Source organism: Tamandua tetradactyla, chromosome 6 (genome assembly GCF_023851605.1).
Source record: "Tamandua tetradactyla isolate mTamTet1 chromosome 6, mTamTet1.pri, whole genome shotgun sequence".
NCBI classification, from domain to species: Eukaryota; Metazoa; Chordata; class Mammalia; order Pilosa; family Myrmecophagidae; genus Tamandua; species Tamandua tetradactyla.
The window spans coordinates 94,765,117-94,786,081 of NC_135332.1; the positions used below are offsets into that span (position 1 = coordinate 94,765,117).

At 43.2% G+C, this 20,965-nt stretch overlaps 2 protein-coding genes across 2 annotated transcripts; both read left to right on the plus strand.

The window, feature by feature from the left end:
- The first annotated feature begins 4,092 nt into the window (after window positions 1-4,092).
- Window positions 4,093-4,910, plus strand: LOC143686755 (ret finger protein-like 4B). Its single transcript, XM_077163303.1, has one exon. The coding sequence runs from the start codon at window positions 4,098-4,100 to the stop codon at window positions 4,908-4,910; it is 813 nt and encodes a 270-aa protein (XP_077019418.1). The 5' UTR covers window positions 4,093-4,097.
- An 11,329-nt stretch (window positions 4,911-16,239) lies between these two features.
- LOC143686757 (ret finger protein-like 4B) lies at window positions 16,240-17,052 on the plus strand. Its single transcript, XM_077163304.1, has one exon. The coding sequence runs from the start codon at window positions 16,240-16,242 to the stop codon at window positions 17,050-17,052; it is 813 nt and encodes a 270-aa protein (XP_077019419.1).
- Window positions 17,053-20,965: the final 3,913 nt, after the last annotated feature.

Genomic DNA, 20,965 nt, shown 5'->3' on the forward strand with positions numbered 1-20,965 from the left:
TAAGTTATCAGTATACAGTTTTAGTGCCATAAAAATGTCCAAACTAAGGCATCCAGAGAAGGATACCTCAACTCCAAAAAAGGGCAATGTCTGTCACATGGGAAGGCACATGGCTGGTGTCTACTAGTCCATACTCCCTGTTCTATTGCTTTCAGCTTCAGATCCCAGTAGCTTCCTCTCTAAGGGTCTGGGGTCCTCACATAGTTTACCCGGGCAGAACTCTAGGTTTCATCTCTTAGCTTAGCAACTTGCTGGACCAGAGATTTCTTCACTTCAGGTTCTAGCTATTTTGTGTGTATCCTTGCTTAGCACCCAGGCTATTTTGTCTTAATCTCCAAGCATCTCTGCTGGCACTCCAAGCATCTCCAAATGTCTTTGTGTATGTTGGCTCTGAGCTCTTTCCCTCCTTGTGACCTCTCTTAAAGACTCCAGTAAACTAAGACCCACCTTAAATGGGTGGAGACACATCTCCATCTAATCGAAATATCCAACCCACAACTGGGTGTGTGACATATCCATGGAACCAATACAATCAAAATGTCACACCTACAGCTAGATGTGGCACATGTCCTGGAAACAGTCCAATCAAAGTTTCCACCCTAAAATATAGATCTGCCCCTACAAGATTGGATCAGGAAACAGTGTGGCTTTCTGGGGATACATAACATCTTCAAACCAGCACAGTGCCTAATAAGGAGGCAAGGAAGAAGATTATTTCATTGGCAAAGTAAAACATAATCAATGAAAATATGTCACTTGCATCAGTGGAATAAGATGGAAAAATTTTAGAGGAAAAGAAATACTAGAAAGCAAGATGATTGACTAATATAAGAAATGTAAACTATGCTTCCCACAAAACACCCATTACTCTTTTACTGAAAGTTGAAAGTTTTAAAAAATCCTAGCTATCATTTTAAGTAGAAAACTTGCTTTAGAAATACTGTCATCCTCCCAGGTTATGTATGTATAAAAGACAAAATTATACCTTAAAAAGAGGTCTTTAATTCAGTAAAATTCACTCATAGTTTGTTCATTTTAATACACAGCTTCCTAATATATAATCATTCTATTTAATTACGAAATTTCTATCTATGTAGCTCATCAATAGAAAATAATCCTGTGGAACATCAAGAGAACATTTATATTTGAAATAGATGGTAGTTCGTCAAATTTTCAATTGAAAATATTAGTTTTTTATTATTATTATTAGTCCAACAAATCCTTCTTCAGTATCCCTCACTAACTCTCCTATTTCCCCTTTTTAAGGTCAGAAGTTGTGTTGTGGAAACTGCAGGAAAATCGAAACGTATTTTTTCCTGATTATTCAATATTACTAAGCTTTGCGATTTGTGAGGCTTGGCCAACAATGATGATATATTCCTGTCTGTTTAAAAAGGAATTTTAGTGGATTACTTACAGTAAAAGTCATTAAAATAAAGACAATTTAAATAGATCTTAAAGAAAAAATATCTCAGGTACCTCACATTCTACTGTAGTTTTGTATAATGGATTGAAATAGAATTTAACTTTAGAGCTATGATTAAAATTATGAAATAGCCCAAAAATTGCAGATTACATTTTTGGAAGCCAACAATGCTCTTTTAAAGGTGGAACCCAAAAGCATGAAATTGTGCTTTAAAAATAGAAAACAAAAATGGGCTTTTCCATGGATTCAACTATATTAGCATCACTCAGTATTTGTAAACAATAATTACTGTGAGAATATAAAATATTTACTAATGGGAATTAGGCCATGTGAATAGGGAATTATAATTTTTCACATTGTAAGACACCATAAAACATCTTAAACTATATTTGATGAAAAACACATCACAGAGATAAAAGTTATGTATGTCATTGCTACTAAAGGATAATCACTAAATTGTTTTATATCACAGTTCTGAAAAAAAAAAGTACATAAACATTTGGGAATTTTGAATTAAAAAGGCAAAGATTAAGAACATACTTTTTCAGAGTGATGGCTGTTGTAGAAGAGAAAATTAATAGGAAGTACAAAGGGGAGGAGTAATGAACACGTTAAAAAGTATATTTAATAAGATGATCACAATATAATAGTATAATCTAACAAGCAAATATCGGGGAAAAAGAAATTCTCAATTCACCAAGCATGTTTATTGCAGAAACTATGGAAAAACTCGTTTTTAAAAAGAAGGGGGAATAGTAAAGGTAGAAGCAGATAATACTGGAGGGAGAATTTCAGGAAAACGGCAGCACGGCTTGGGTTGAGATCACGCATGCCCCAATAACATATAGAGAAGGGACAGGTAGGCGCTGAGAGGATGAGTCCAGGATGTAAGGGATCCGGGAGGGACTTTGACACCCCGTATGGAAGCCGTGGTGGCAAAAGCTGAACAACTGAGACTCAGAGAACCATGGAGCTAGTGCCCACAGCCTAACTTACCTCTTTCCAATCCGACAGCCAGAGCCGTCAGCAGTGGCTGCCCAGGGAGATAGCGCCTAGGAAGTAAGCCATGTTGCTTTTCCTTGGATGCCCTACCCTTGCTCCTTGGGTTCCAGACCTGTGACTGCCCCCACACACTAGGCACACGTGCCCCATCACCCGCCACCCACACCGCGCTTCTCGGCCCATCCCCGACACCCCACCCCACCTTGTCTCCACCCCACGTGCACCCATTTGCCAGTCCCAGCCTGATCCACTACAACGAGGCATGTGCACAGTCTCACCGGTCCCTCAGAATCCCCTTGGTCCTGCTCCCAGCCCTTTGACATAGCAATCCCACTCTCTACTTCCTGTAGGTGTTTTCCTGTGCATCCAGGATGAGGGCCGTCAACTTCGTTCCCGGGTCACACCTGACACTGCCCATGGAAGTGCCACGGCAGCCGAATGCCCCAGAGCTCAGCACAGGCACACACCAGGGCTCGACTTCCTACACCCTCCTCAACAGGACCCCACCCCTCAGACCCATGCATGGGCACAGCCACATCATCCCCGCCTGGCACCAAGTATCCATCCACAACCGCTTGAACCATCTGCCCCAAGGACAGCTGCGTACCTGTGCCCAGGCCCAGAAACAAGCACCCTCCCTGCTTCCACACCAGGCACCAGGCAGGTGCTCACATGTGTATCTCTGCTACTAAGCCACCCCTATATGTACCCCTGTCACAAACCTCACACCCACACCAGAGCCACACTCTTGTGATATCATCCACCATGGAAGTCCATGTCACAATCCTGAGACCTGTGCCACAGGCATACACGCTCACTCACTTGATCCCGTATACCCCCCACCTGGGAAAGTCACAAGTATACCCTGCCCTCACTGGGCCTGGACATCTCAGCCACCGACCCCTACGCTCATACCATAACCCCCCACATCCTGCCTATGCAACAGCCCCCTATATCCCCCCAGATCCCAACAACGGCCACCCAATCCTCCCAATCAGGGATTCCGTCAGCCAAGGATCCATTATGGATCAACAGTGTCTTTCTCTATTTGCATGGTACAACTTTCCATCTTTTTACGTTGACTTCTAAAATTAGAGAAATCATTCACATTCCTCTTTGCTGCTGGAACTCAAGGAGAAACCTCTATTATGAAGTTCTCAGTGTGCTTTAAGGGCACCATCAGGTGCAACAAAGGAGTGGGTTGATGAGCTTTCCTTGATGTGATTTACATGGCATGTACCCTGGGGCTGAGATTATGCATTCCTTGGGGGTGGAGTCTGCTTCCCAGACCTTTAAAAATGCCACCACATCAGATCCAGATCATTGCTGAGAAGAGCAGAGACCCTGAGAGGTACAGGTCCAGACTTCTGACCTTCAGGAACTCAACTGTAAGTTTCCAGCTGAACGAGGGAATTCTTTGATCCCTGAGCGATGGAAAACCTACAGAGGAAAGAGTGGGACTGTGCTCTGAGATCCTAGAATGACCCACATCAGATCACCTTGCACAAAGAGAATCTGGGCTCTCCGCAGTTGTGACCAGGCCTGCTCGTGTCCAGACTAGCCCACTTCGCTTAGTGAAGAGCCAAAGACTTCTGACTGCTTCCAGAAGCTAAGAAAGGACAGTTCCAGCTCAGTTCTGTCTGCTGCTCGAGAGCAACCTCCACGAACAATGGCCACAAGTCTACAACAGGAGGCCACGTGTCCTGTTTGTCTGGATTTTTTCTCCCATCCCATTTCTCTCTCCTGTGCCCACACCTTCTGTTTCCCTTGCATTGAAAAGTGGATGAAAGAAAGGGAGGGTTCTGCCTTGGTCTGCCCCCTGTGTCGAGAAGTCAATGAGAGACCTCCCTTGGAAGAGTGGCAAATTCGAGCCTTGACTCTCCTCATCCTGCAACACGGCCCCCTCCTGGAGCAAAGTCTGCACGTAAGTGACGCCATCCTGAAGTTCAAAGAGCCCATGACCCTGGACGCCGCCATGGCCAACTCCGCCCTCGTCCTCTCCGATGACCTAAGGAGCGTCCAGTGTGGGAAGGTCTGCCACCCCCCGATGGAAGGTCCTGACAGATTCACCCACGTGGCCTGTGTCCTGGGCACACCCCGCTTCTCCTCTGGCCGCCATTACTGGGAGGTCGAAGTGGGGAAGGGCAAGGAGTGGGCTCTAGGTGTCTGCAAGGAGTCCGTCAGCAGGAAGGAGAAGAGCAGTTTATCCTGCGAGCTTGGCTTCTGGGTCATCAGCCTGAAGGGAAATGCGATCTACCCTAGCTTCTTCTCACACTCCAGAATTGCTGCAAGTTCGGACCTTGATCGCGTGGGAATTTTCCTCGATGTGGAGATGGAAGAAATCAAGTTTTTTGATGTTCCAAATGATGCCCTCATCTGTACACATAGTCAGCTCTCCTCTGGGGTGCCTTTGCGACCTTTCTTCTGTCCTGAGCAGCCTGGAGAATGTGACCGCGGTGCCCCCTTGAGCCTCTGCCCGTGAGAATCTCAGACCCCGGAGACACAGACAGAGAATGTCAAGGTTCCGTCTTGGCAACAGGCACTAAAGATTCTGAAGTTCCTTGCATCAAGAGGGTAGTGACTCTTCTCCGGACTGGGTCCCTCGCCTGCCCCCTAGACGCAACATTTGGTATAAAGTCCCCTACACATTGTAACTGGGATGCCCAAGGGCCTCAACCTGAAGCTTCAGCCAATCAGTTGTGGAGTTTTGATTTCTATGACATTATGGACCAAATGATCTGTTGAGTATGCAAACAGCGACAATGTTTCTCGAGGTTGCTTGTGAATTTCTTGCTGTTGATAGATGGAATGTTACTTTCATTGCAATGGAATCAATAAAACTTTGTTTATATTATGAAATGACTGGCTGGACTGTTGAATTAAATGAACGAACGTCTAACTCTCAGGTCTTCAGTATATCCAGCTCTAAAATTCAGCTCACTCTAAACGAACCACACTTCCGAAGGACATGTTCCAGGAATTGTGGTATTCCTTATGACTGTGAAAGCAAATTTGCACTAAGACATTTCAGTGTGATTTTGCTGGGGGACATGTGGTGCCATGTTCCCAAACAATAATTTCAAGAGTGTCCGAGGTTACCACTTCTGCTATCACAAATATCGCACATTACTAAGCTCAAAGGCAATTTATCATCTCATTGCTTCTGAGCCAAAATGCCTAACAACCAGGTCTCCAGAGACAAGGTTTGCTCCCATCACCCATAGCACACTCTTTCAGTCAGCTGCAACCCCAGAGGTTGCTTGCATGTTCTCACTTCCCACGGCCATCTCTCACTTCTAGTGTCTGCTCTCCCACTTTCCATGGACTTCCTATTTCCACATCTTCCCTGTGACTTTCTCTGACATCTTTTTGTTAAATCTCCAGGAATCGGGATTGAAGCTCATCCTGATTCAGTTGACACGCCCAAACTAAAAGAACATCTTCCAAATCTCCTATTTTTGATGAATTCACACCCACAGGAATGTGGATTAAGAGGAAGATTAGTGTAGGAGATAGGATTAACATAAGACCTGCGGAACTACTTGGGAGTAGATGGCATTAGGGTGGTGGAGGCAGTAAGCTGCTTTATGTTATCTGATTTATGTAAGACAGTCTAGGAGGAAGAGAATGTTTGTTTAGGCCAAATGGTTATTTTAAGTATGAAGGAAGAACACTGAAAGATATGAACTTTCTTCCCTCAGGAAATGCATGCATGCCCATTGTCATCCTGTGGTGTATAACCAGGATCTGGTTAAGAATAAAATTGTCTGAAGTCTGTCTGAAGTAAACTCAAGCTTCAGACCCTCTGAGCCCATCTGTGTCTTTCTTTCTTTCTTCCTTTCTTTTTGTTCCTCATCATTCATTAATATCCTTCGAGCTCCGTTTCAATAGAAAGCAACATCTGGTGCCCAACGTGGGGCTCGAAGAAGAAGATTCCAAATCAATATTAAGGAACCAAGGAAAAGTCTCATTAGAGGCACGTGTGTCCAGCCGATAGAAGAGGACTCGAGTCATATTGGTAAAGTAAGCATTTTCCTTGGATCATCAGGGTAACGGGTAATCATAATAAGTGGCTGGAGAAGTATGGAGTATGTATGTATGTATGTTTGTATGTTTATGTGTTGAAAACATCATCAGGGTGTCATTACTAAAATAAGGTTCTAATAAAGTTTGAGTTATTTTGTATTTTAAAGGAAAAAGACTTTGTGGATAAAGCAGAGAAGAGTCTAAAGCAGACTCCCCATAGTGAGATGGAAGACATTGAGGGAAAAGGAGTGAATAAAATTCTGAATTGAAAACAGTTTTCCATGACAACACAGTGAGGCCACATCGGGCAATAACAGAAGAGAGTTTAGGAAAAATAAAGAAACTGTGTTCTTGTTGTTAGGAAGAAAATAGTAAAGGGAAATAGTTAATAGCATAAAGATGACACAGCCAGGAAATAATAGCCAGGGACAAGGTAACTCTAGTTGGGAAAAAGAGGTTAAAAAAGCTTCTTCAAAAAAGAAGCTAGTTCTTAAAAAAAAAAAAAAAACTTCAAAATAGAAACACAAAAGTGTAAACCTGAGGCAAGGGAAAAGGAAAGCAAATAAATAACTTAAGTTGGGATGCATAATTATAAAAATTTTACATCAATATGAGCTACTTTTATATAAAAATTCATATACACCTGAGTCAGAAAATATTCAATAGGAACAATGCCATGTCAAACAAAAGTCAGTACTAATTAATGGTTCCTGTAGAATTATAATAGATCGGTCCCCTAAGGGGTATGCAATTCAGGATTGTAGTTCTGACTCAAAGTGTTCTGTTAAGTTACCTTGGTTTAATCTAAATAATTATTCTACTGAATTTATACCTATGCTACAGATAAAACCTTGTGGCCAAGAACGGGAATAGTAACCCCATCTCCTTTTACAAACAGCAACTTGGAAACTGGCCATGAGTTTAGCTCCTACTCATATTTTAAAAAGAAATATATTTTAAGAACTTTAAAATGAAAAATTCTTGTTAAAAACTATATATTGATATTTAATGCATATTTGAAACATTAATTAAAGTATTTTAAGTATTCAACATTATTCTAACAAATTTAATTTTGATGGTAATTATATGTAGTAAAATATTTGTTCAAAGTAATGATTTAAGTATGAAAAATATGAAAGATGTATTTTTATTAATAGGAAAACAGAATAGTTGTATCCTAAAATGAATAACTGTTACTAAATGACAAGCCTAAACTAATATAATAAGTGCTGAGGGTTTGTAAAAATCGAAATTATGGTTAAAATCAAGAAAGATTTAATGAGTCTAAAATGACAATGTTTTCTTGGACTCTTAGCCTGTTCTAATGAAAAGATATAAAAAAAAATTCTAAGTAATTAGTTAAAAAGCAAAGAGTCTGTGTTTTATCAAAATAACTTATGTTAACTTTTATCCTGTTGTTATCTGTATAAAAAATACTGATTTTCTCCTGGGTATCATTATACTGGCAAAAACTGCTTCTTTTCTTGCCCTAAACCAGGTGGCTTAATCTATTAATCTAAATACTATTACTATAAATGAATCTATTACTGGATAAACCATATTCAAATCATATAAATACTATATTCCTTTAAGCCAAAATATCTTAAGGCTTTGTCCAGTCTTTATATAAACTACATATGTATAAACTAAATTTATCCTAAAATAACCATGGCTTATTTTGGGAGCTGATCAGATTTGAGGGCTGAATGCAAGGAAAAAATATACTTGTGGAGTCTTTTTTTCACCTGATGTTGCCATTACATGCAACTGATGTTGCTATCGCATGACCTTGGTAAGGAATAATTAAAATGTACATTCTAGCTGGGAGGACTGGCTATCCCCCCAGAAGGAGGTGTACTTTAATAAAGATATCTAGGTCTCAGGAAGCTCCTCTTGGTCCCTAGCCAGTTCCCAGAGGACCCAACTGTGCCCGGTCATGTAAGCAAATCGAAATTTGGCCACTATTGTGAGAAAATACCATAAAAACTGCATGTAATAAATTTAAAATTAGCAAAAACGCACAACCAATTATAAAGAATCCACATTCCTGCATTCCTTTTAAATCAATCCAATGAATTCAATTTTAAAAATCTGGTCATTTACTATGGGTACACGTCACTATTGACACTCTGCTTTCATTTTTGCTACCTGCCACCTTAGGGATTCCTAATTATATGTTACAAAACTTGTTTGATATTTTACAAGGAGTTCCAATTTATTAAGCAAAAGGCAGTTAACAGCTGCAGCTGAATGAGAGTTACAATTAATTGAACAATGCATTCAAAAAGGACAGCTTGTTCAAGTAGATCTAAAAAAGCCTGTTGATTTTATTATTTTCTTTACCTTGCAATCTCCCACAGGCCTATTTTAGCAAGACGGTGTTTTAAAATGGATTTTTTTTACCAAACAATTGACAAAAATGTTTAAACACATATTTGCAAAAGATTATTTCTTTAATAGCCAAGTCACCAAAATATTATCAATTAAGAAGTCATAATCCTAATCGCATAGTGTGTGATCTCACAATGGAAGAGTCTATATATTTTCAATACCTCTTGGCAAATAGCATTAAATAATTTAAAAGAACAAATGAATAATCATTTGCTATATCAAAACTTTTACAATTTTTAAAAATGAATGCAATGGATTTTGCCTAAAATAGTTCTAGCTTCCCTGCTAGCTATTACTGTCTTTACTGATAATAATATTAATGGGAATATGTCACCCCAGTGGAAAAAAAGTTGGAAAACGCCTTATACCTCAGCCCAGCGTACTGAATTAGCAGCTGTAATTCAAGTTTTATAAAATTTTCCACAATCTCTTAATATTGTTTCTGATTCTGAATATGTTTGCCAGTTACTCACATTGAGACAGCTTCTTTGTTTGAAAGAGATGAACTCTCCTGAATATTTTTATATTTACAAACATTAGTCAGAAGTGAAATTAATCCTCTTTTTATCATGCATATAAGAGCTCATACCAATCTTCAGGGTCCTTTGTCATTACAAAATCAGCAAGCAGATAGTCTTGTGAGTTTAATTCAAGATCCCACAACACTTCACAAATTGACATCAATAGCAAAGGGCAGGGAAAGAAATTTCCATCTTTATCTAAACAGCAAGCTCAGGACATTGTTAGGACTTGTCCAACCTGTGGACCCTTAAATGCACTCCCATTTGCATCAGGGGTTAATCCTCGAGGTCAAAAAGCAAATGAATTATGGCAAATGGATGTTACTCACATTTCACATTTTGGTAAAATGCAATATGTACATGTTATCATAGACACTTGTTCTCATTTCATCTGGGCTACCACACAATCTAGAGAGCATTTCTGCCATGTTAAATCACATTTACTTAATGCTTTTCCTGTTATAGAGTGCCCCCAATCTATTAAATGGACAATGGTCCTGCTTATACAGGAAAACAATTTCATAAATTTTGTACTACTTTTAATATTACTCATATCACAGGAATTCCACATAATCCCTCAAGGAAAGGAATTATTACGTGAGCAAACCAGACACTAAAGTCTATGCTCTTGAAACAAAAAGGGGGAGATGATGATCAGGATGATGTTATGAAAATATGTACACCAAAAGATCAATTAACAAAACCACTGTTTACTTTAAATTTTTTAAACATTTATGATAATTCATCACAGACTCCTGCAGAACACTATTTTAGTAATTTGGGAAAGAAAAATGATACAACCCAAACAGAACTGCAGCTGTAGCCAATCTATTGGAAAGTTGTTAAAGATGATTTATGGAAACCAGGAATGGTAAAAGTGTGGGGTAGGGGATTTGCTCTTGTCATTGCAGATGATGGAAACTTGGTTTGGATTCCCTCAAAGAGAATAAAACCCAGACATGTCAACCCGGACAAAAATAACTAAATGGGTAATGTATATCATAGGACATATAATTTTAATTGATGAAGGACAGGGACATATTTATACTTATCAGGTTTATCTGTGAACCCTAACATGGGCCAATCCAACTTTACCAAAATAATCTGAATACAAGTTTAGGATTCCCAGGTCCAGTAAGAAGAAAACTGGTGTCAAATTTAATTCTTCCATTTTTAGAAAGACCTGTATGCATAACTCTACGGATACAAAGGATACTAGCCTGATAGATGGGAAAGAAAGTTGGAATGGATGGCAGTCATGTCATATGGATCGAGCAGTTATCATAATTAATGATTCCTATGGAATTATAAGATTCCCCTGTGGGGTTGAAGATAACTGAGACTATATGGATAGGCAAGTTAAACCAGAGTTATTACATACAGGATGATTTGTGCCAAAATTTGGGATGATAAATACATTAGTCAGAGAAATTTATGGGAAATTTTTCTTAGGACTGGGACCAATCTTTACAGCATATTCTAGTAACTATAACTTCTCTCTAAATAGCCACCATAACCACTATACACATACAGGAAATCAAACTTTTAATTATAAGAATTATTCTCTATTCACTTGTCTCCAAGCATTTATATTGCAGAAAAATGAGATGATATTAGCAGCAAGGAGAAGAAGAGGTATTTGGCTGCTGGTACAGATGTCAAGATCCTGGCAATCCTCTCCAGAAACACAAGTCCTGATCCATTTGGCAAAAGAACATCTAAAAAGGACTAAGAGACTAATTGGACTCATTATTGCAGCTGCCATTGGAATTATTGGAAGCATCACAGTGGCTGCAGTCGCTGGAACTGCATTGCAACAAACTATACAGATGCAGCATTGTTAGAAAAACACCAGTGAACTGTGGCATAGACAATCTCATCGATGAGCAAATTAATAATAGACTAAATGATATAGAAATGATATTGGTTCATATTGGAGATCAAATGTATAATTTAAATTTTTTACAAAGTTTAAAGTGTAAAAGGAATGAGAGCAGTTTTTGTATTACCCTCTTTTAACATATGGCCTGTCTGAAATTGAATGGGAAAAGGGAAAAGGCATCTTTTAAGCTTTCAGATCTAAGTCCTGATATCTTAGAATTACAAAAAAGGGGTATTAGAATTATCTCAGAATAATTTACATGTAGCCTAGGGAGGTGATATTACACAATCACTTACCCAAGAGCTAAATAATCTTAGGTTTGGGGCTGTTTATACTTCATTTCCTCCTCAGCTGTATTTAACAACAGATAATCAAAGTCAGAGAGCTTGACTGGCAGCCAATGATGGCTAAGACCCTTCAGAGCCTAAGGGCAACCTAAGACAGGCACGGTCACCTCTGCTTATAACCACCCTAACAATGTGATTCTTGTGAAAACTCTTGGCTCCCTCCTGAATCAAAGTCAGAGAGCTTGACTGGCAGCCAATGATGGGTAAGACCCTTCAGAGCCTAAGGGCAACCTAAGACAGGCGTGGTCACCTCGACTTATAAAATAAAAAGGGGGAAATTTAGGAGATAGGATTAACATAAGACCTGTGGAACTACTTGGGAGTAGATGGCATTAGGGTGGTGGAGGCAGTAAGCTGCTTTATGTTATCTGATTTATGTAAGACAGTCTAGGAGGAAGAGAATGTTTGTTTAGGCCAAATGGTTATTTTAAGTACGAAGGAAGAACACTGAAAGATAAGAACTTTGTTCCCTCAGGAAATGCATGCATGCCCATTGTCATCCTGTGGTATATAACCACGATCTGGTTAAGAATAAAATTGTCTAAAGTCTGTCTGAAGTAAACTGAAGCTTCAGACCCCCTGAGCCCGTCTGTGTCTTTCTTTCTCTCCTTCTTCCTTTCTTTCTTTCTCATCATTCCTTAATATCCTTCGAGCTCCGTTCAAACAGGAAGCAACAGATTAGGGTTTTGTTGGGGCCTGTGATCCAATCAACCGCAATCAGAATGAGTGGTAAACAAAGGACACCTGTGGTTCCTCAGACATGGCAGAAAATGGACGGTCCTGAATGTGCTTAAAAATATGAGGGCCTTTGCCAGCGAACGCTCCCATGGATTGGTAAGGCTAGAGATGGATTTGGACTGAGCAGAAGTAAATAAGATGAAAAGAAAAGGAGACAGAGCTTGGCATAGGGGCTGCCCTCTGCCCATGTGGTCATCCTCTATCTCCACAACCTTACCACACAGAATGCTGCATTTGGGCCCAAAAACCCTGTTATTAAACACCACATGTCATTCCTCAAACTTCCCAAGCCCTTTCTTGACTTTTTCTCACACATGCCTCATGGTAACAGTCAGGCCAGGGCTCCCTTGAGAAGAACGTTTGCACCATAAACTAGCCAAGTTGACACAAGACATTAAGATGTTCCTCTGTGCTCCAACTATAACCACGGGAAGAGTCCATCATGATGGATTTCCCAGGAGATGACTGACTGTGGTTGCAACCTGGAACTCAATTCTTGGACTACCTAAACTCTTACGTGCACTGGTAGATTGCAAATATGCCCATAAATTTCTCCTGTGCCTGGAAACATTCCATTTCACATCGTGACTTTGCTGCCATGCTCATCGAGATGAGGGGACTGCCTCTCCAATGACAGATTCTGATCTGAACACGTGGCTCTTACCATGTGGCCATGTTCACAAACAGAACACAAGCAAGGTTTGCAAAGCACTCACCTTTGGCTGCTGCTAGGACCCTATGATCACTGTGTGAAACTGTTTAATCTTGCTGGCTAAACACAATGGTCCACATAGCTAGATAAAACCCTCCGAAACTGACGTGACTCCAGATGTCTGGGTGAGGCCATCCCAGACCTTCCAGCTCTAGCTGAGCAAGACCCATTGAGGACAGGCCTGTCAACACATGATGTCATGAGAGATAATAGCGGTTTGTCATTTGAATCACTCAGCTCTGAAATGCTATCGCACAGTTGACATTCCTCGGCTGCTGACGAAGACTGCACGTTGCGATGGTTGGGATGTATTAGCTCATGGTTTTGAGATGAAAGAAATCCACGTCAAGCCCTCATCAAGGCCACAGTTTTGTCCTGAAGACTGGCATCCTGGTGCTGGTGGCAAGCGATCCTTTCTCACATGGCAAGGCTCTTGGTGACAATGATTGTGCTCTCCCTTCTCTGATGGCTTCTGTCGATTTCAAATTCTGGCCCTCCATCTGTGACATGCTCTGTAGATCTCGCTGAATTTCATACTGCTTCTAAATGACCCTAGCAATAGGATTAAGATGCAACCTGGCTGAGGTGATCACAAGTTCCCTGAAGTCCCTGAAGTGCCCTCATCGAAACATCCTTCTTACAATGGGTTCCCGCTCCCGTGAAGTGATGAGGTTTCAGAACAGGTTCTTCTGGCTTCACGCACTGCACACTGCCTCAGCTACACAGCAACGTGACTACATAGAGGGAGCAGGAAACTTCATTCGTGTCATCAGGGCATCACGAAATCACTGACAGATTAGTCCCAAAAGGTAAGCTGTGTGCCCCTCAGAATCATACCATCAAAGCGCAGATCCTCCAACTGTACTCACTTGCTTTTAACGGAATGGACAGTTCCCAAAGAAGTTCAGAAACTAGAGAAACACTGAGAAGAACAATGCTAAGAGAGCAACTGCAAGTAACAGTTTCTGCCAAGATTCTAAAAGCAGAGGCAGTCACCAAAATGAGTTCTTGACGATGCAGACCCCAAGAGCGCAGCTGGAGGGGCAGGTGAAGTTCGGGAATATGGCCTGAAAGAGAATCACGGATTTAAACGTGGGATAAATCTTCACTTGACTACCAGATGATGCCCAATTGATGCAAAGCATGTATGCAATTTTTAAAAGTTGTTTTCCGTGCAGCGCCCTCAAGCAACAAGATCCATAGCGTTTCATAGGTGCCAAAACATTTTGAGACAAATATCTACGCATTTTAAGCTGATCATTAGACTGAATCAATTCAAATTTGGTTAAAAATAATACCGATGAGAGAGTTCCTGGAAGATCGCAGAATAGGATTGGTTGAGGTCACCCATGCCCTGAAGAACAGCTAGAGAAGGGACAGGAAGGCCACTGAGAGGATGAGTCCAGGATGTAAGGGACCTGGGAGGGACGTTGACACCCCATATGGAAGCTGTGGTGGCAAAAGCTGAACCACTGAGACTCAGAGAACCATGGAGCTAGTGCCCACAGCCTAACTTACCTCTTTCCAATCTGACAGCCAGAGCCGTCTGCAGTGTCTGCCCAGGGAGATAGCGCCTAGGAAGTAAGCCACGTTGCTTTTCCTTGGATGCCCTACCCTTGCTCCTTGGGTTCCAGACCTTTGACTGCCCCCACACACTAGGTACATGTGCCCCATCACCCGCCACCCAAACCGCGCTCCTCGACCCATCCCCGACACCCCACCCCACCTTGGCTCCACTCCACGTGCACCCATTTGCCAGTCCCAGCCCGATCCACTACAACGAGGCATGTGCACAGTCTCACCAGTCCCTCAGAATCCCCTTGGTCCTGTTCCCAGCCCTCTGACATAGCAATCCCACTCTCTAGTTCCTGTAGGTGCTTTCCTATGCATCCAGGATGAGGGCCATCAACTTTGTTCCCGGGTCACACCTCACCCTGCCCATGCAAGTGCCAAGGCAGCCGAATGCCCCAGAGCTCAGCACAGGCACACGCCAGGGCTTGACTTCCTACATCCTCCTCAACAGGACCCCACCCCTCAGACCCATGCATGGGCACAGCCACATCATCCCCGCCTGGCACCAGGCATCCATCCATCATCCGCTTGAACCATCACCCCAAGCCCAGCTGCATACCTGTGCCCAGGCCCAGAAACAAGCGCCCTCCCTGCTTCCACACCAGGCACCAGGCAGGCGCTCACATGTGTATCTCTGCTACTAAGCCACCCCTATATGTACCCCTGTCACAAACCTCACACCCACACCACAGCCACACTCATGTGATATCATCCACCATGGAAGTCCATGTCACAATCCTGAGACCTGTGCCCCAGGCATACACGTTCACTCACTTGACCCCATATAACCCCCCCACCTGGGAAAGTCACAAGTATACCCTGCCCTCACTGGGCCTGGACATCTCAGCCACCGACCCCTATGCTCATACCATAAACCCCACATCCTGCCTATGCAACAGCCCCCTATATCCCCCCAGATCCCAACAACGGCCACCCAACCCTCCCAATCAGTGATTTCGTCAGCCAAGGATCCATTATGGATCAACAGCGTCTTTCTCTATTTGCATGGTAAAACTTTCCATCTTTTTACGTTGACTTCTAAAATTAGAGAAATCATTCACATTCCACTTTGCTGCTGGAACTCAAGGAGAAACCTCTATTATGAAGTTCTCAGTGTGCTTTAAGGGCACCATCAGGTGCAACAAAGGAGTGGGTTGATGAGCTTTCCTTGATGTGATTTACATGGCATGTACCCTGGGGCTGAGATTATGCATTCCTTGGGGGTGGAGTCTGCTTCCCAGGCCTTTAAAAATGCCACCACATCAGATCCAGCTCATTGCTGAGAAGAGCAGAGACACTGAGAGGTACAGGTCCAGACTTCTGACCTTCAGGAACTCAACTGTAAGTTTCCAGCTGGACGAGGGAATTCTTTGATCCCTGAGCGGTGGAAAACCTACAGAGGAAAGAGCGGGACTGTGCTCTGCGATCCTAGATTGACCCACATCAGCTCACCTTGCACAGAGAGAATCTGGGCTCTCCGCAGTTGTGACCAGGCCTGCTCGTGTCCAGACTAGCCCACTTCGCTTAGTGAAGAGCCAAAGACTTCTGACTGCTTCCAGAAGCTAAGAAAGGACAGTTCCAGCTCAGTTCTGTCTGCTGCTCAAGAGCAACCTCCACGAACAATGGCCACAAGTCTACAACAGGAGGCCACGTGTCCTGTTTGTCTGGATTTTTTCTCCCATCCCATTTCTCTCTCCTGTGCCCACACCTTCTGTTTCCCTTGCATTGAAAAGTGGATGAAAGAAAGGGAGGGTTCTGCCTTGGTCTGCCCCCTGTGTCGAGAAGTCAATGAGAGACCTCCCTTGGAAGAGTGGCAAATTCGAGCCTTGACTCTCCTCATCCTGCAACACGGCCCCCTCCTGGAGCAAAGTCTGCACGTAAGTGATACCATCCTGAAGTTCAAAGAGCCCATGACCCTGGACGCCGCCACGGCCAACTCCGCCCTCGTCCTCTCCGATGACCTAAGGAGCGTCCAGTGTGGGAAGGTCTGCCACCCCCCGATGGAAGATCCTGACAGATTCACCCACGTGGCCTGTGTCCTGGGCACACCCCGCTTCTCCTCTGGCCGCCATTACTGGGAGGTCGAAGTGGGGAAGGGCAAGGAGTGGGCTCTAGGTGTCTGCAAGGAGTCCGTCAGCAGGAAGGAGAAGAGCAGTTTATCCTGCGAGCTTGGCTTCTGGGTCATCAGCCTGAAGGGAAATGCGATCTACCCTAGCTTCTTCCCACACTCCAGAATTGCTGCAAGCTCGGACCTTGATCGCGTGGGAATTTTCCTCGATGTGGAGATGGAAGAAATCAAGTTTTTTGATGTTCCAAATGATGCCCTCATCTGTACACATAGTCAGCTCTCCTCTGGGGTGCCTTTGCGACCTTTCTTCTGTCCTGAGCAGCCTGGAGAATGTGACCGCGGTGCCCCCTTGAGCCTCTGCCCGTGAGAATCTCAGACCCCGGAGACACAGACAGAGAATGTCAAGGTTCCGTCTTGGCAACAGGCACTAAAGATTCTGAAGTTCCTTGCATCAAGAGGGTAGTGACTCTTCTCCGGACTGGGCCCCTGGCCTGCCCCCTAGACGCAACATTTGGTATAAAGTCCCCTACACATTGTAACTGGGATACCCAAGGGCCTCAACCTGAAGCTTCAGCCAATCAGTTGTGGAGTTTTGATTTCTATGACATTATGGACCAAATGATCTGTTGAGTATGCAAACAGCGACAATGTTTCTCGAGGTTGCTTGTGAATTTCTTGCTGTTGATAGATGGAATGTTACTTTTATTGCAATGGAATCAATAAAACTTTGTTTATATTATGAAATGACTGGCTGGACTGTTGAACTAAATGAACGAACGTCTAACTCTCAGGTCTTCAGTGTATCACAGCTCTAAAATTCAGCTCACCCTAAACGAACCACACTTCCGAAGGACATGTTCCAGGAGTTGTGGTATTCCTTATGACTGTGAAAGCAAATTTGCACTAAGACATTCCAGTGTGATTTTGTCTGGGGGACATGTGGTGCCATGTTCCCAAACAATAATTTCAAGAGTGTCCGAGGTTACCACTTCTGCTATCACAAATATCGCACACTACTAAGCTCAAAGGCAATTTATCATCTCATTGCTTCTGAGCCAAAATGCCTAACAACCAGGTCTCCAGAGACAAGGCTTTCTCCCATCACCCATAGCACACTGTTTCGGCCAGCTGCAACCCCAGAGGTTGCTTGCATGTTCTCACATCCCACGGCCATCTCTCACTTCTAGTGTCTGCTCTCCCACTTTCCATGGACTTCCTATTTCCACATCTTCCCTGTGACTTTCTCTGACATCTTTTTGTTAAATCTCCAGGAATCGGGATTGAAGCTCATCCTGATTCAGTTGACACGCCCAAACTAAAAGAACATCTTCCAAATCTCCTATTTTTGATGAATTCACACCCACAGGAATGTGGATTAAGAAGAAGATTAGGGTTTTGTTGGGGCCTGTGATCCAATCAACCGCAATCAGAATGAGTGGTCAACAAAGGACACCTGTGGCTCCTCAGACATGGCAGAAAATGGACGGTCCTGAATGTGCTTAAAAATACGAGGGCCTTTGCCAGCGAACGCTCACATGGATTGGTAAGGCTGGAGATGGATTTGGAGTGAGCAGAAGTAAATATGATGAAAAGAAAAGGAGACAGAGCTTGGCATAGGGGCTGCCCTCTGTCCACGTGGTCATCCTCTATCTCCGCAACCTTACCACACAGAATGCTGCATTCGGGCCCAAAAACCCTGTTATTAAATGCCACATGTCATTCCTCAAACTTCCCAAGCCCTTTCTTGACTTTTTCTCACACATGCCTCATGGTAACAGTCAGGCCAGGGCTGCCTTGAGAAGAAGGTTTGCACCATAAACTAGCCAAGTTGACACAAGACATTAAGATGTTCCTCTGTGCTCCAACTATAACCATGGGAAGAGTCCATCATGATGGATTTCCCAGGAGATGACTGACTGTGGTTGCGACCTGGAACTCAACTCTTGACTACCTAAACTCTTACGTGCACTGGTAGATTGCAAATATGCCCATAAATTTCTCCTGTGCCTAGAAACATTCCATTTCACATTGTGAATTTGCTGCCATGCTCGTCGAGACGAGGGGACTGCCTCCCCAATGACAGATTCTGATCTGAACACGTGGCTCTCACCACGTGGCCATGTTTACAAACAGAACTCAAGGAAGGCTTGCAAAGCACTCACCTCTGGCTGCTGCTGGGACCCTATGATCACTGTGTGAAACCATTTAATCTTACTGGCTAAACAAAATGGGCCACAAAGCTAGATAAAACCCTCTGAAACTGATGTGACTCCAGACGTCTGGGTGAGGCCATCCCAGACCTTCAAGATCTAGCTGATCAGGGCCCATTGAGGACAGGCCTGTCAACACATGATGTCATGAGAGATAACAGCAGTATGTCATTTGAACCACTCAGCTCTGAAATGCCCTTTCTTAACTTTTTCTCACACATGCCTCATGGTATCATTCCGGCCAGCGCTTCCTTGTGAAAATAGGTTTGTACCATAAACTAGCCAAGTTGACACAAGACATTAAGATGTTCCTCTGTCCTCCAAGTATAACCACAGGAAGGGACCATCATGATGGCTTGTGCCCAATCCTGAGACCTGTTTCCCAGCCATACACACTTGTTCACCTGATCCCCTATACCCCTCCACCTGGGAAAGTCACAAATGCACCTTGCCCTGACTGGGCCTATTAGGTTTTCACCATAAACTAGCCAAGTTGACACAAAAATTTAAGATATTCCATGCACAGCACACACCAGGGCTTGATTTCCTAGACCCTCCTCACAGGACCCCTCCCCTAGGACCCATGCACGAGTACACCTATATCATCCCCACCTGTCACACAGACATCCATGCATCAAGTTCTTGACATATCCACCCAATCCCTACTGCATATATTTGCTCTCCCTTGCCCCTACCCCAGATGCAAGCGCCCTGCTTCCACACCTGTCATGTGTCACCTGTGTATCTCTGCTACACAGCCACCCTTATATGTAACCCTACACCCATCTGCCTCCACCCCTTCCACACCGGTTAGCTATCACCCACCCTTATCTGGGCCACACCCGTTAGCTATCACCCACCTTTGATCTCCATGTCACAGTCCTGAGAACTGTGCCCTGGCCATACACATTTGTTCATCTGCACCCCTGGCCCTCTGGGCCTCTCCCCCTGGGCAAGGTCACACCTGTGCCCTGCCCTCCCTGTGCCTGGACCTCTCTCCCACTTATTCCACACCCTCATACCAAGACCCCAATGTGCCATGTGCCTAACCACAACCTGCCTACATATCAGTCCCCTGTATCCGCCTAGATTCTACCATCCACCACCCAACCCTCCCAAACGATGGTTCTATCAGCTCTGGTTCCATTAGGGATGAACAGTGTCTTTCTGTATCTGCATGGTAAAACTTTACATCTTTTAATGTTGGCTTCTACAATTAGAGAATTCATTCACATTCAAGTTTGCTACTATAACTCAAAGACAAAGCTACATTATTAAGTTTTGAGTGTGATTTAATGGCACCATCAGGTGCTACAACAAATTGGTTTGAAGAGGTTTACTTGATTAGGTTTATGCGGCACATTCCTTCGGACTGAGATTATGCATTCATTGGGGGCAGAGTCTCCTTCCCAGGCCTTTAAAGTCACCACATCTGATCAAGCTCATTACTGAGAAGAGCAGAGACCCTGAGAGGTAGAGTTCAAGACTTCTGACCCTCAGGAACTCAACTGAAAATGTCCAGAACATGACCAGGGAATTGTTTGATTCCTGAGCTCTGGATAACCTACAGAGAAAAGAGCAAGACTGTGCCCCTAGATCCTCTAAAGACCCACCTCAGCTCACTTTCAGTTTCCATTGCATTGTGACGTAATGGCAAAATGCGCCAAAGTTTCTAAAGTTCCTTACGTCAAAAGGGAAGTAACTGTTCTGAGGACCGGGTCCCTGCCTGCCCCCTAGATGCACTTTTTAGTATAAAAACTTCTACACATTTTCACTGGGATGCATAAGGACCTCAACCTCATGCTTCAGAGTTTTGATTTGTATTTCATATCGACCAAACTATCTGTTCAATGTGGAAATAGCAACAATGTTTCTCGAGGTTACTTTTGAATTTCTTGCTTTTATTACATGGAATGTTACATTTACTTACAATTAAATCATTAAAAACTTTTTATTTTATGGAATGACTGGCTGTACTGTCGCACTTAAGGAAAGAACATCCCACTCTCAGGTCTTCTATGTATCACAGCTCTGATATTCAGCTAACCTTAAATGAACCACAATTCCCAA

What these genes read in the sequence shown, in the direction of transcription:
- LOC143686755 (XM_077163303.1), top strand. Translation starts at nt 4,098, where the DNA reads ATGGCCACAAGTCTACAACAGGAGGCCACGTGTCCTGTTTGTCTGGAT.
- LOC143686757 (XM_077163304.1), top strand. Translation starts at nt 16,240, where the DNA reads ATGGCCACAAGTCTACAACAGGAGGCCACGTGTCCTGTTTGTCTGGAT.